This window comes from Gracilinanus agilis, chromosome 6, assembly GCF_016433145.1.
Source record: "Gracilinanus agilis isolate LMUSP501 chromosome 6, AgileGrace, whole genome shotgun sequence".
Classification (NCBI taxonomy): Eukaryota; Metazoa; Chordata; class Mammalia; order Didelphimorphia; family Didelphidae; genus Gracilinanus; species Gracilinanus agilis.
This window is the reverse complement of record NC_058135.1, coordinates 283687565-283704235: the sequence shown is the minus strand read 5'-3', so window position 1 is coordinate 283704235 and position 16671 is coordinate 283687565. Positions and strand designations below refer to the sequence as shown.

Here is a 16671-nt window from a genome sequence, read left to right as displayed (position 1 = left end):
TTCTTTCTTTCTTTCTTTCTTTCTTTCTTTCTTTCTTTCTTTCTTTCTTTCTTTCTTTCTTTCTTTCTCCCTCTCTCTCTCTTGCGCTCTCTCTCTCTCTCCCTCTCTCTCTCTCTCTCTCTCTCTCTCCCTCACCTTGTGTATTGGTTCCAAGGCAGAAGAGCAGTATAGGCTAGGTCAGTGATGGGCAAACTACTGCCTGTGGGCCAGATGTTGCCCCCTGAAATGTTATATCTGGCCACACAACATTATTCCTAATCTGATGAACACAATGAGTAGGATACAATACAATGAAACTTCAAAAGAATTGCCTTAGAAACAGACTTACAGATGAGCATTTCCTTTCCTTTGGCTCCCTCTTTATAAAGTTTGCCCCTCACTGGGCTAGGCAATGAGGGTTAAGTGACTTGCCCAAGGTCACACAGGTAGGAAGTGCCTGATGTCAGATTTGAACCTACAATCTTTCATCTCTAGGCCTGGCTCTCAATCCACTGTGCCTCTTAGCTGCCCCCAACCTGTTTATTTTTCAGATGAGGAAACTAAGAACTTTATTTTCTTAAACTATATTAATTTTTATATAAGGACTAGGGATTAGAGAGAATTACTTTTGGGTTTTAGGTCAGAAACTGATTTTTACATTTTCTTTTTCCTCAGGAATCCCCATGAATATCTATTTTAACAAAATTTGGTTAATAGAAAAATGAGACAAAGGTTTTCTTCCTGCCTTTGTAACCTTCATCATGTGTGGATAAGGAAGGGTGGATGGTTTGATGGATCACCTCCTAATTAGATATTTATCAATTAGAAATGTCTTGGGATGTTCAAGGGAGGGGCTGAATAATAAGCTCCTAAAACTCTATTTATAGTTCTTGTGGAGTTTGGGGGTATTTGGTCATCCAGAGGGGCCCCTTACATATCACTTTATTGGATATAATGCTAGCTTAATAAGTAAACTGATACTCTTACCCAAATCCAGTCACTCAAAATAATTTTAATCATGACAAAACTGAGGCCCAGTTTCATTTTTAAAATGGTAGTATCACAAGTTGTAGCACACTATTCCATTTTTTTAAAAAAGAGACAAGGAGAGAGTCTTCAAACTTTAGGCTAGTGAGCTTGACTTAATTTTGGGGAAAATTCTAGAATGTATCATTAAAGACATGATTAGGGGAAAAACCAGTTATTACAAAGAGCTGGCGTTGCTTCATCAAGAATAGGTCATTTGGGGCAGCTAGGTGACACAGTGGATAGAGCACTAGGCCTGGAGGTAAGAGGACTTGAGTTCAAATATGGTATCAGACATATCCCAAAAAAAGTCACTTAATCATGTTTGCCTAGCCCTTGCTCTTTTGTCTTAGAGTTGTTATTAAGACAGAGAGTAAGAGTTTAAAAAAAGTTTGTGTAGAGCTGACCTCATTTCTTTTTTTTAGACAATATTACTGAATTAGTTCGCAAATACTAGTACTGGTTCAGCTTACTCGGATCTTAGCAAAGCTTTTGATAAAGTATCTCTTCCATTGTTTTGTGGAGAAGATGGAAAGAGAGGAATTAGATGAGAAGAAATTAGATGGATTTAGAATCAGTTAGATGGCTAGATTCAAAAAGTAATTGTTAATGACTCAATATCAATGGGCCTTTAGGTTTCCAGTGGAATGCTCCAGAGATCTATGCTTGGGTCTGTGCTATTTACAATTTTCACCATGACTTGGATAAAGACATTTATGACATGCTTAGTAAATTTGCAGATTATATCTAGCTCAAAGAGGTAGGCGTCAGTCTCTAAGATATATTAAGGATTCAAAAGGATCATGACAAGCCAGAGCTCTGTGTGGAACATAGGAAGATGGAATCCAAAAGGGATAAAGGCAAAGCATTATACTTGGGTAAAAAATGTGTTTTTTGGTACAAATCAAGTATAAGATCAGGCATTATGCATTTTTTAAGAATCTGTTGTATACAAGCCACTCTACTAAACATTGTGAATACAAAGACAGTCCATGTTCTGGAGGAACTCTCCATCTTATGATTAGAATGAGGGAAGAATGGTTAGGTAGCAGAAATTGTAAAGTGGATAATTTAGGGTAAATATTGGGCAAATCTAAGGGAATGCAAAATTTCAGGAAATAATGGGATTGCCTCTAATTGGAGGCCTTCAAGAAGAAGCTGGATTTATGCTGTAGCAGGGATTGTTTTCACATATAGTCTGTATTGAACATGTACTAGCACTGATGTCCTTTTGAGTTCAGCAATTAATTCTGTGAAAGGTAAGACAGCTTGCCTCAAATTTTCTAGTTAGTAAATGTCAGATTTACTAGGATTGGGGTCCTTGTCTTCTTGTGTTAAATCTTATGGTCTTTTTACTCTATGATGTTACCTACTCATAGATACTTAAAGGTACCAAATGAATAAGGTATATTGTAGGATCAAGTCTATATCTTTATCTACCTCTATGTATGTCTTGCTGGAAGATAATTTCTTTCTCCATTATGTCACTTTGTTTAATGTCATCTCTCAGTGACCTGGAGGTCAAATACCACTGAATAAATTCAGGTATAGATAAGCCCTCAGAGAAAGGAATTTAAAGAACTAAGGGACCAATGACATAGGAAACTGATTCCAGAGGCACTATCCCCCTGGGCTGTCCAGCCAAATTAAGAAACTATGATTGGTTCCTGAAATGTGACATGTGAGAGTTAGTGGGAGAGAAAAGAGCTTATAAGTGGAAGAACAGGAGATCTTGGGGGTCTGTGGCTGAGTCATGGAGAGCTGAGGAACCCTTGTTGGAGGTTAGCTTCAATCCATCATGGTGGCCAATAGATCAGTAAGCTAAGTAACTCTCTACTTCTCCCCTACCTTTCCCTCTCTTTACTACTACTTTGATTTAATAAAATTATAAAGCTACTAGCAGCCTCATAACTTTAATTATTACAGTCTCAATATCAATCATCTATATTTATATCATCTATATCTATATTTAAACCATTATATATCATCTCTATCTCTAGCATTAATATCTACATGTCTATATTTATAGAGTAAGTTTTCTTTGAAAAGATGGATGAGCTGTGGGGAAAGACTGTGTTGAAAAAGCATTGACATAAGGTCAGGAGAGACCTAGGTTTCAACCTTAACTATGACACTTAGGAACTGGATGGCCCCAAGAAGTCCCTTAACTTCTTTGAGATCCATTTTCCTGATCAGTAAAATGGGCAGAGTAATCTCTGCATTGTTCTCTTCCCAGGTTTGTTTTGAGGAGATTCTTTGTAGATGAAAAAATATTAGAGAAACGGGACCTAGAATTACTGAAGCATTATCATCTCCCTCACACTGACTGGGAGATACCTTACCTGTTATTAATTATCTCACTTTTGAAACACTCCCTGAGACAAAGTGATTTGTGCACCCATGATGAATTCTAATGGAATTCTTGAAAAAAGAAATGGAATGAGGGGTTCCCACATGACTCAGTGGAGTGGGACTTGGACCTGGAGATGGGAGGTCCTGGGTTCAAATCTGGTCTCAGACATTTCCTAGATGGGTGGCTCTGGGAATGTCACTTAAACCCCATTGCCTAACCCTTATCACTCTTCTGCTTTGGAACCAATATACAATATTTTTCTAAGATGGGAGATAAGGGTTTTAAAAAAATGGAATAAAATAGCTTTCTCTTCAATAACATGGTCAGCTCTTACCTGTAAACTCTCATTTTCTCTCACCTGCTTGGTCCCTGCTCCTAATTTCTCTCCTCTATAATTTAGCCTTTACCCAGTTGTCAAATTGATCCCTATAGTGACCTGAGCACTCCCTTGCTCAAAAAGCTTCAGTGGGTCCCTGATGCCTCTAGGATAAAATGTGAAAAAAAATCCTTTACAATCTGGCTCCCACTTGTCTTTCCAAAATTACTTGGTATTATATGTTCCACCTAAGCTGGCATCTTTGATGTTCCTCATAGCTGGCATTCCACCTCCTACCTCTTCTCTATCTTCTTTCCTCCTTCCCTCCCTACCTCCCATGTCTAGGGTGCTTCCCTGTCTCACCTTGGCCTCTTAAAATCCTAGTCTTCCTTCAGGGCCACATCTTTTTTAATCTCCCTGGTTACTGTCATTCTGCTCACCACCACTGAAGTTACTTTGCCTGTATATTGTCTATATGTTATATTTACTAATCTGTGTTCATGCAGTACTCCGTTCTCCTCCCAGCATCTTCCTACCGTCTTTGAACATAAGCTTCCTGAGGGGCAGGACCTGTATTTTCTTTCTTTTTTGTGTCTTTATCCCAGTGTATTTGCTCAGTGGATGATAGTGAATTTAGACTAGCAGGAAACTTACCAAATAGAGGGACTTCAGACAGAGGCAGTACTGTTGCAAGGGAGAGCTTTGCTCTGATGGCTCATGTTCCTCACAGTTGTATATGTTGACATATGGTTTGGCTGTTTGACCAAGATTCAGACTTTTCAGTTTTAGAAAATGGGAGACAGTAAGATTAAATATGTCCATAATCAAAAGAATTAGGCCAGAGATGGAAGAGAACAGGCTTATTGCATTCATTCCTAGCTTTGTGTTGACCTGGAAGAGAAACACAGAGGGTAATAGTTTCTTTTAGCCTTTCTTTGCTCTTGGAATAGTACAATCAGAAGAATGGAAGGTATATTCAGAGGTTGCTGATCTTGTCTCTGCCTTCGGAGTAGAGATGTTCAAACTCCTCTCTTTGGCATTCCAAGCACTCTGTAACTTGTTATCATCCTACCTTTCCATTCTTATCTCATATTATTCCTTTCCACTGATGTCACATTCTACTCAAACTAGACTGCCCCTCTCAAACATTACCTTAAATTCTCCATCTTCTCTCAGTCTCTTCCCTGTGCCTGTGCTCAGTCTGTTTCCTATATCCCACATCCTAGGATCATAGACCCTAGAAGCCATCTCATCAAAACATCTCCTTTGACAAATAAGCCCCAGAGCAGAGAAATTGATCCTTGAAGGATACTGAGGCCTTTGAAGAAGTGACACATTCCCAGAGTGAAGGACTCCACCCAGAGTGAGGTACAGCCTGGGCATATATGGAAATATGGGAACAGAAGATGGGATTCCAAGAATGTGGCATTGCCAGAAAGAGGAGAGCACTTGAACTGGGAAAAGGTTAGCCATCACTGTGATGGTTTAGAGAGGTTGCAGCCCATATCAGCGGAGAAATCACCTTTTCAAGTGGCCTGTAAGAATAGATTCCCAAACCTCTGTGGCTTTCCCATGAGGCCATTGATGCTTTGATCCTAGGTTCTGAAAAGCTTTCAGGACCACATTGCTAATCACCTACTTAGCCAGAATTGATCAGGCAAGCATTTATTAAGTAACTACTGTGTGCATCTGTGGTTACAAATACAGTGATTGAAACAATCCCTATACCCCAGAACTTAAGTAGTTGAGATAGGAGGCAAATAGATACCTGCCTCCCCTTTTAGCAAAGCTTGCCCAGAGCAGGCTTGTTGTCCTAGTCACAAGTTTTCTTAGTTGCATCTCTGCAGGTGGAGGCCATTCTACTTGACCTATTCTTTCATCTTCACTGTGTTGGAGTGGTTCAAATGGAGCAGCCTTGGCAGCAGCTCCAGAAGGAAGTCCAGAGGAGGGGGTAGGGAAGGATTTCTTATTTGGAAGACAGGCTAGCAATTTCTAGACTCCAAGAACTTTTCATGTATGTCCTCAAACACACACCGCCTCAACCCCTCAGTAGACAGTACGGTGGTGCCTATGTTTCCTTTCTCATAATAATGTTTTTAGTGCATAAAATTGCCAAGGAAACCAATTATATTGAGATGTGGTTATCAATATATTTTTAAAAAAGTGAACAGACCCCAAGTTAAGAATTCCTGCTAAGAAAAGATTCATATTGAATTCTCCAGGCTGTTCCCTAATCGCTCTACTCTGGCTTATTGCTCTCCAGGAATGGAATACTCACTTTAGGGTCTATTTTGTTAATGACTACTTTAGCAATTTTAATTCCCTAAATAAGGCAGCTCTCAGAATGTTGAGCAGTTCAGTCCATGTCATTGTTTGTGCCCTGAGGAATCTGATCCATAAAAATTATATAACTACCACAAAATTATCAGCAGGTATCCCTTGGAAATTCTTTTTCAATTTCTAATCCTTCTGAAGAGAAGAGAAAACTTTTACTTGCCAGGCAACTTCTGGAAGTTTTCTCTGATGCCACCACGAAAGATCCAGAGGTAATGTACTGTTATTTAAAAAAGAAAAAAGGCCATAGTTATGTATCATCTTTTCAGAAATCAGTCCATAGTGATTTGTACTTGCACTCTTCCATAACTCATAAAGTTGGTTGGGTATGTGTGGTGAGTACAGGTAAAGAGTCATGTCAGACACCAGAGTTGCCATAAACCTACCCGTCTTTTCACTTATGCCTTTTTAAAAATCTCATTTGATTTTTTCCCTTCTTTTACTGATTACTTTGAAGAGCAGATTTAAACTTTTCTGTTTGGCATTCAAACCCCTCCAAAACTTGGCCTTGATCTACCTTTCCTGCCTTATTATATATTCCTGCCCTTCACATATACCGCTTCAGAATGTCAAATGCAGTTTTATAGCAGCCCAAACCAAATTAAAATGTAATTGGGAAATGTTTAACAAATAAAAATACAATATAACATAGATAATGTTATTTTTTTGGTTTTTGAAGTCATTATGAAACTGCAGGGATCCATTTCTACTTGAGTTTTATCCCACTGCTCTGTAGTTTGGCCAAACTCTCCTTCTTACTGTTTCTTACTCATGAGACACTATCTCCCATTTACAGGCTGTGCAGGCTGTGCCTCATGTCTAGAATACACCTTTTCTTCACCTCTGCTTTTTAGAGTCTTTAGCATCCCGTTAAGACTCAGCTCAAGGGCCACCTTCTCCTTGAAACATTTTCTGGCCACCACAGCTGCTAGTACCCTGTCCCCAGTTTTGACCTGGCATTTATTTTGTATCTTTTACCTGTCTCCTCCAAAAGAATATAATCTCTTTGTGGGCAGAGATTATCTTCTTTATTTATGTCTTTCATCCAATCCTAGTCTGTCTCCTGAGCTTCAGGCTCCTATCAATAAAACTGCTTTTTGGACAGGACATCTTGGATTGGTGGTCCCTTAGGCATCTCAAACTCAGCCTTTCCAAAACTGAGCTACTTATCTCTCCCCTCTTCTCTTCTGTTGAGCATATCACCCCACCTCCCCCTAGTCACCCCAGCTGGCTGCTTTGGGGTCTGCCTTGACTCCTCCCCAACCCCATATCCACTCTATTGCCAAGTCCTGTTGTCTTTACCTAAATTACCTCTCTTGGATAGGTTGGGGCTACTTCCATCACCTTTTAGTTGATCTTGCTACCTCATATCTTCTCCTCACCCCCACCCCTCACCCAATTCAAGCTAAACTGACCTGCCAAGATGACTTTTTCTAAAGCATACCTCTGATTTATCTCATCCCATGCTCAATGAGCTTTAATAGCTCCCTATAGTGGCTATCTCTAGAATCAACTCTAAAATCCATTATACTGGGAGCTCCCTCAGAGCAGTGACTATCTTTTGTCTTTCTTTATATCTCCAGGACTTTAGTACAGGGCCTGCCATGAGGGTCAGCACTTGGTAAATGCCTGTTCTCTTGATTGTAATCTTGACTTTGGCATTCAAATCTCTTTATAGCTTCCAGTTTTCTAATTTCCTCCTATTCTACTCTCCTGCATATATTATACATTCTAATAGCACTAACCTCAAACATGGGCTTCCATTTCCCATCTCTGTACTTTTGCACTGGCTGTCTCCCATGGCTGGGTTGCTCTACCCTTTCATCTCTGCTCCCCCAACTTCCTTCACAACTGCTCAAATTCCAACTGCTTCAGGAGGCTACTCCCAGAGTATTCCCTTCCCCCAGTTTTCATGTTTCCTCATTTCAGATTCCCATCATCTACTCTGAGATGGTAAGGTAGCACAGCAGATGGAGTGCTGGCCCTGGAGTCAGGAAGACCTCAGTACAAATTCAAATACAGCCTGACACTTGATAGTTAGGCAGGTGTCTTAACCTCTCTCTGCCTCAGTTTCTACTACAGTAAAATGGGGATAATGATAATACCTACTTTCCTAGAGTGTTTGTGAGGATCGTATTATTTTTATATTTATTCTGCTTCTGATTACATATTTATTATTATGTATGGTTTAGTTTCATCATAGTTATTCAGTTTCTATCTCTCATGTGCTTAGTTGTTTATATCTTTATGCTGTGATCTCTTTGGTCTGCTATCCGATGCTTTAGCACATAGTTGGTGCTAAATAATTGTAAATAGGAGAGAGCATTGCTATAGGAGCTAGGAGATATGAAGCTCTAGGAGGAGGTGATGGTCAGTGGAGATGAAATATGTGGAGAAGTGAGGGAGAGAATAGTAGGAGAGAAAGGTGGAGGTTTGGAACTGTCTTAATCTTTGGGAGAGATAGGGCCAGAATCCAGACTTTAAGAGACTGAGAAATGAAGGAACGCTGGGGGAAGTAGAGGCAGTATGGAGGGGTTGGACAGTGCTTTGTCTCTATGCTGATCAGTTTCCTTTCATCATCTTCCTTTTTTGTAAATGGATTATAATTGTTGTCAGAGATATTTTAGAGAGCATTCATGTCAGGGAATGGATGAACTAGATGTCTCTGAGGTTCCTTTCAGTGCTGAGATTCTAGACTTCATACAACCATTGGAGGTTACTCTTCTCCTTGTTTTCACCACTTTTCTTAGAACGTTGGGAACTTAAGCACAGTATTGGCATCTTCACCTTCTGTGGAATTTTTTTTTTGTCAGAGTATCCTGTTTGCTATGTATAGTTTTCTTTCTAGATGTCAATTTGATTGGGTGAATTCTCATGGGAACACTCAAAGTTTTTTCTGTATCACCCAAATGATCTTTATTGTTGAAGTTTACTTACGATAATGCCTCCCCAGAAAGGGTACCACACTGCCACACAGATTGGGGCATATGGGCCCACAGGGACCATCAGCAGAATCCCCCCTAGTCCGAAGTGGAACAGGCCGATCATGATCTGGACAGCCTATATATAGTGTGAGAGAATGAAGTGATGAGAAGGAAAGAAAAAGGGGCACCCATTCATTCATTCATTCATTCATTCATGCATTTGACATTCACAAAATATCTATTAGGAAGTGCCTATTGTATGCAAGAGAGGCAGTATGGTATGAAAGATAGCCTTAAACTAAGAAGACCTAGCTTTAAGTCTCAGCTTTGACCAATACTGGCTTTGGGACCCTGAGCTAGTCATTTACTGCTTCAGGCAATTCTGGGACTAAATGTAGCAGAAAGCTGTTTGCCTGGTGCTGGGAGAGGAAGTTCTTCATCTGGAAATTCCTTCTCCTAATAAAATCACAGGTGCAACAGGGACACAAAGCTCTGTTCTGCAGGCTAGGAGAGAGACAGAGTTTGGCAAAGATAAATCGCAGGCCACATGCCTCTGACTGTCTAGGGAGAGTTCATTTTTTCTCTTTTTATTCTGTATGGACACAAATATATATCTTTTTCACCCATGCCAGAATGCCTATTCCTTGGGAGAAGGGGTACACAACAGGCACTTAGCAAAGGCAGATTTCAGCTTCTTGGAAGGAAAAACTTCCAGATAATCAGAACTGTCTCAAATGAGAGTAACTGCCTTGGAAATATGGTCTTATGAATAGGGATTCCAGTCCCACCTCAGACACTTCCTGACTGTGTGAGCTTGGCAGCTACTTAGCTTTTCTGTTCCTTACTGTAAAAATAATGGGCTGGACTGGTGACTTGTAAGGTCCCACCTTGTTAGAAATCTAGTAGCTGAGGGTCCTCTCGGAAAAACTCTGCAAGTGAGAAAGCGGATGACCTCTCCATTGGCAGTGTTACAGAAGGCAGTGTCTTGGACAGGTCCTGATTGTCCTAAATGGACTGTGACACAATCCCTTCCAACTTTGAACTTCTGGAGTTCCGTGTCTTCATTCCCTTGTTAAAAACACCCATAGGAAGTGGGAGAGACTTTGGCTCATTTGGGGTTCTCTGCCTAATTTTCCTACCATCTAGAGAAGAGTGGTTGCTGGAATAAATTAAAGGGGAATCCCAAGTCTGAATTTATATGGATGAAGTTTGAGGAGACCCTCATATCCTGCCCTTGTAGGTCCAGAGAAGGGGCTTTCAACTTTGACTTCCTGACACATATCAGAGACATGAGCACTGATGTTCATGCTTTGCCACATCCCTTTGTCTGCCTTCCAAACTTGGGGCTTCCAGGACTTGGCTGAGGAAATGGTTGTAGGTTTGAAGGGAAGACATAGACTTACCCCAAGAGCTTTGGACTGTCTCCTGAAGAAACTTTGTGAGGTGGGACTTTGTACCTGGGACCCTCTCCTGAGGATGACCTTTTGGCCTGGCTGCATGATGCTGGTGCCTTTTATGGAATCAGCCAGGAATGTTCCACTGATTGAATTTCTTGGGGTCGTCATCTTGCTCTTGGACTATAAAAAAGTCCAAGACAAGTTAAAGGAACTTCAGTTTTGAGAGTGATTCAGGTCCACTCCCTCTGCCTCATAACTATTCATTGCTATTGTATACTCCCTGCCCCATTCCCTCCCTGGCTGGAGTTTGGCTGGGGTAGGGGGGTAGAAATGGCTTCCTCCTTGGCCCAATGTCCAGGTTGTAGACTATTTTAGGGCAGGTCTGTCCACCAAGCATGGGACAGTAGAAAAGAACCCTGTCTTGAATACTCCCATCATGTCCCCAGGGAAAAAAAAGGTATCAAAGTAACTACCCAGAGAAAGAGTTTTAAAAGCTGCCCCTGCCCATCCCTAGCTGTGTGTCCCTTCATCTCTATCAGTTTCAGTTTCCTCCAGAGAACCCTAACTCTGGAGTCAGAGGATCTGTGTGCAAATACTGTACTTGTTTCTTCATCTGTAGGATGGGGATGATAATACTAGTTTTGTTTTGTATTAAAACCTTTACCTTCTGCCTTAGTATCAGTTCTAAAGACAAGGCAATTGAGGGTTAGTAATTTACCCATGGTCACATGCTTAGAAGTATCTGAGGTCGGATTTGAACTCAGGTCCTCCTGACTCCAAGTCTGGCACTCTATCTGCTGTGCTACCCAGCTTCCCCTGATTATAATACTTGTATCATTTACCTCATAGAGATTTTGGAAGGATCCAGTCCAGATAATGTGTATAAAGTGTTTTCAAGCCTTAAACTTGATGTCTGAATCTTAGTAACTCGTTTTAGAGTCAGGAAGACGAGTTCAAGTGCTGCTTTCAACACTTAGCTGTCTCCGTGGGCAAGTTTATTAACCTCTCTCTGCTTCAGTGTTCTCATCTATAAAATGAACATAACAGCATCTACCTGACAGGATTGTTATGAGGAATCTCAGAATCTTAAAATAATGAGTTAAAAAACTGTAATGGAAAGAAATACTAAATTTCAATTAGAGGTTACGGACAATAACAATGTGATTATCTTTGTAATGGAATGTAATATGATGAGAGATCACATATGTGAAGGGCTTTGCAAATCTGAAAGGCTAGATAAATTCTAGTTAGTATTAGTAAGAGTAACTGCTGCTATTATTAGCAGAGTGGGCCAGTTGGGGCTGAAAAAGTTAATCGCAGAGTGGCAACCACCTTCCCAGTGAAGAGCATAAGGGGAGAGATGTTCTGCTATCCTTTGAGTCATGAAGAGTTGGGTTCGAATTCACCCTTACTAGATGTGAGATCTCCAGCAAATTGCTTAACCTTTCAGACCTTCCATTTCTTCATTTGCAACAGGAAGATATGTGGACTAGCATTTCACAACATAGTTAAGAGTCTCTAATTAGGTACTGTTCAACTCTAAAGGGCTTTGCATATCTGAGAGCATCAGCTGTTATTGTTGGTCCTTGGTTGAAAGATTCTCTAAGCTGTGCTGGCCTGTTGAAAGCCTCTCAAAGATGAGAGTTTACCCTTCTCAGGCTGAGCCTTCAGGGAAGCCAGGCCAGCTCCATTCCCTGAGGAGGGGTTAGAGAAGGGAACCCCTTTGTGGATGACTGAAGCAGACCAAGACAGAGGTTCATTTAAATAACTTGCAGTTGGAAGGAGCCTTCTAGTCCTCTTAGAGTGTTGCAGAGGTTGGACCAGATGGCGGCCAAGGTCCCTACCAGCTCTCAGACCTGTTATTCTGAGCTTTATATGGTCTAATCCTACTCCTTCATTTTGAAAGCGAACAATGGAGGCCCATAAAAGTGAAGTAATTTGTCAAGGTCAAGCATCCATTATGGAAGGCCCCTGGAGGAAGACTCAGAAAGGAGCAGATCGCTTGTGTTCAGTGACATGGTTGGGTCATAGAATAACTTTTTCTTCCTCTTTTATAATGTTAAAAACTGTACTTCCTAAAATAAACCTTTATAGTAGGGGTTATTAACTTGGAGTCCATGGACTCCCTAAGGTGCCCATGGATAAATTTCGTGGGATCTATAAACTTGGATGGGAAAATAATTACATCTTTATTTTCTGGAAACTCTAACTGAAATTTAGCATTTCTTTCAATTATGATTTTTGAAAAAATCATTATTCTGAGAAATGATGCATAGACTTCATCATAATTCCAAAGGGAACCATCACCCAAAAAAGGTGAAGAACCTCTGTTTTATCCTTAGGCTTTTAAGGTAAGTTTAAAAAGCCAACCCATAAACTTCCATTTGAACAATAGAATAGACAAGAACAGGGTGATAGTCTTTAGTACTGGAGTGGTTGCCCAGATGGCCAGCTCTCCCAAGGAAGGATATCATTTGCCCAAGGTCACATATACAGTAAATGAATGTTGCTGGAATTGAGCCCATGGCCTCAGTTTCCAAACCTGTGCTTTCTCTAAAGGGACTATATGGCTTGGTTCCATTCTCAGGACATGAAATCACCTTCTGTAAATTTTAGCTTGTGCAGTTCTCTAGTGAGGATCAAATGAGATCATGAATAGAAAGTGCTATATTATAAACAGGGCAACTCTACAGAATCAACAGATCATGTTCTTCTAGGAAGAGGGCAGTGGTACCTGGTGCCCTCACTAACTGTGCAATGAGGCAGACACCTGCTTCTCCCTCTATTCCTCTCTCCCCCTCCCCCCCCCAGCCCACCCTCCAGCCCTGGGTATGCAATAGAAAGAATACAGAAAATGCTCACTAGGTACTTGTTGAGAAGCTAGTCAGAGTGCCCAGGAATACTAGTGATCCTGATATGATTTCATCACACAAGGCATGACATCTTTGTGTGGAGAGGTAGATCACATCTACATAGAAGGCCAGAGAGGTTTTGACATCGGGGTACAAAATGTGCCTATTACATGGCTCCTAACCCCTCTTTCCCCATCACTCCAGCCCCTGGGCAAGTACTTCATTTCCCCATTGGGGTAGTCTGGTCCCTGAGTATGTGCTAAATAGAGAAGGCTTGCCATTTCGCAGAATATAGTATTTGTGGCTATATGAGGCAGCAGCTTTGTGAGAACAGTTGGGATACAGTGGACCTGGATTTAAATCTGCTTCCAATAACCATATGCAGGTCCTTCTTAAATCCTTGTGTGAAAAACAAAGATGTTGACTAGAAGGCACTGAGCTTCTTAATATCTGTGGCCTAGTGTTAGTGCCCACCCATCTTGAATAGAGTCTGAGGCCCATTCTACCTTCTATTTTCCAAGTAGCATCTTCCACCTGTTATCTTCAATAAGATGTGAACAGGTCAAACTTTAGTGGATGGTAACATTTTAGTGGAGCCCTTTATCTTTTACCTTTGTCTCTCTGTGACTTTAGGTAAGTAAGAACCTTAACCTCCCTTTTCATCAGATTCCTCATCTGTACAGTGAAGGAACTCAATTAGGTACCTTTCAGGGTCCCTCCCAATTCTAGAGCTATGATTCAATGCGACTATGAAATTATATTAGGACATTTGCCTGTGTCCCACAAAAATTCCCATAGCTCTTCACTGGGTTTCACCATCGATCCAAGACAAGACCGAAGGAAGCAAATAACAATTCATATTTATATAGTCCTTTGTTTGGTGTTCAGAGCCCTCTCAACCTGATCCCCTTCTTTCTGGTCTTCTTACAGCCCTACATGTACTCTTTGGTCCAGAGACTCTGGCCTCCTAGCTGCCCCTTGAAGAAGACCCTTGTTCTTCAAATTGGGCATTTTTACCAGTGTCACTCATGGCTGGAATGCTTTCTCTCCTTCACATCTTCACTACTGTCTATAAGAAGCATTTTCCAGTCCTTGATTTTAGTTCCATTCCTCAGAGATTAGCCCCAGTTTATTCTGTCCTTATTTTGGTAATAGTTTTTACAAGTTATCTCCCCACCTTAGACTGTGAGCTACTGGGGAGTAAGGATCATTTTGCTCTTTTCTGGCCTTTCTTTGTATATCCCCCAAGGCTTAGCATGATGTCTGGCACAGAGGAGATGCTTAATTAATGCTTGTTGACTGACTGCTTTTGGGTTTATAAGGTTCTTTTCTCCATGCCAGTTTTATTATCCTGATTTTAATAGTGAGTAAACTAAGACTCCATGTGGTAGAGAGTCATTCAAAGCTCCTCAGAGAATAAGTGTAGGACCTTCACTATAAATCTGAGGCTCTTGGTGGCCAATCCAGAGCCCTTTCTGCGACCTCCCCATTGCTCTTTTCTAGTCTCAGTTGTCAGAGGAGAAGGGGTAGAAAGGCTTGCCATTCAGGTAATATAAACACTTATCTCTTTGCCCAGATGGAATCTGCTGGACCACACTAACTCTTTTCTTCACTTCTTTTAGATGGAGTTAAAGAGGGTAAAGAAACCTACCTGTGGGGTCCTGTTGGGGCTGTCCGATTGATGGGGCCAGGGCAGCCTGAAAAGGGAGCCTTTAGTCAACCAGCCTTCTGCAGGTAGGTGTGAAAGCCAATGTGTTATGCCTTGGCTAGACTAGGTTCACACCAAGCAGGTGGCAGGAAATACCCAGTTGCTGTCTTCTCATCCCATGCCCTGCGATCAGCAGCCACCCCAGAAGAGGCTGCAAGTGGAAACATCCTGAAGCATCTTAGTTTCACTTCCTGAAACAGATTCCCTGGGGGACCCTGGGGTGCTGTACCAGGCCTGAATTAGAAGATCTTTGAAGTCCCCACCCAGAGGGCAGGTGTAGAAATGAGGACTCTAAGGGGGACAAAGGGTTTGTGGGAATCCCCGGGCAGTTTGGTAATGGGATCTGAAGAATACCACTTTTACCTTTTATTTCATTTTGGTGGGGGTTGGGGTCAGGGAGGCATGGGTCCTGGGGAGGAAGTATTGATACAGTTACAATCAAAGGGTAGGGATATACAGGAGACACCTTGGAAATTAGGCATAGGGGCAGATGGGTATCTCAGTGGAAAGAGAGCCAGGCCTGGAGAAGGGAGGTCCTGGGTACAACTGTGGTTTTAGATACTTCCTAGCTAGGTGTCCCTGGGCAAGTCACTTAACCCCATTGCTTATCTGTTATCACTCTTCTGCCTCAGAACCCATATTTAGTATCAATTTTAAAGCAGAGGGTAAAAAGAAAAGAAAAAGAAATTATTTACAAATTGGGACTTGATTTCTTGTTTTGTTGATTGTCCATACTTTAGAAAGTGTTAGAGAAAATAAGAGTAATTAGAAGATTTAACTCAAAGCTTCTTGCCCCATTGACGATGTCATTAAACATTTACTATCACATTCCTGTCAGAGGATCTTCACACCCACAAGAGTTTTTATTATTAGAAAAAAATTTATTATTATATGAGTTTCTGCTCCTCCCTCTGGACCTCATAGAACAAGCTTTTTGTTATTTCCATGTCCTTATCTTTCAGGAGTGTAGAATCAGTCAGTTCAGTTCAACAAGTTATTAAGCATCATGTGATAAGGCACCAGAACTTTTTATTTTAACCAGCCTCGTGAGTTCATTGGAATAGGGAACTCCCAGTATTTACCAATACTTATCAACACATGTGTGTGCATACATGTGAGTGAGCGGGTGCCTGACTACACATAGCTGTAAACTCTTGAAGGTCAGGATCATGTCTTCTTTGAACTTCTTCAGCACTTAACTACAAGATGCTATATGGTGGTAGCCTAATAAAGATTAAATTAATGAATTGTTGTTGATATAGTACTAGATTCCAGAACATTCTCTCACGTGCTGCTCCCCACTTGTAGTAGTATCTCAGTATCTTTTGGTAAACAGCTGATAAATATATGTATGACTGTTATGTATAACAGTCAATTCATTAATTGTGGCATAGTAATTTTGTAGTATCTTAAATTTAGTCTATAAAGAATATATTTAGTGCTTAGTGTGACTCCTCAGGCTATTTTAGGATTCAGTTAAGTTAAACTTAATAAATATTTGTTAATCAAATATTTATTTTGATTTATTTATTTATAAAGCACTTACTACATGCAAGGAACTCTATAAGGTGATAGGGACTTAAAAGCAAACAGAAACAACTCAGCCCTTGCCCTTCAGGTGAGTGGGAGCTGATGGGAACAGTTTTGTGATTTAGAGATGTCACCCAGGTAAGTAAATATAAAGAATGCACGGAAATACAACAGAGAACCTATGTACAATTGGGAGGAAAAGGAAGGCATTAGCTGAGGTTCTATAGTGCCTGGTGTGTATGGATGTGTTGG

General features: G+C 40.9%; 1 protein-coding gene across 1 annotated transcript in view; it reads right to left on the bottom strand.

Moving 5' to 3' along the window:
* The window catches only part of MS4A1 (membrane spanning 4-domains A1), a 17681-nt gene extending 2774 nt beyond the window's left edge, over positions 1-14907 (bottom strand). Inside the window, exons 1-5 of the mRNA XM_044680975.1 lie at positions 14833-14907; positions 10336-10509; positions 8946-9068; positions 6172-6228; positions 4329-4565 (exon numbers count right to left, since the gene is read on the bottom strand). Of these exons, the coding sequence (XP_044536910.1) occupies positions 4329-4565; positions 6172-6228; positions 8946-9068; positions 10336-10497 (579 nt within the window). The 5' untranslated portion in view covers positions 10498-10509; positions 14833-14907. The remainder of the gene's footprint in view (positions 1-4328; positions 4566-6171; positions 6229-8945; positions 9069-10335; positions 10510-14832) is intronic.
* Between the last annotated feature and the right edge of the window lie 1764 nt (positions 14908-16671).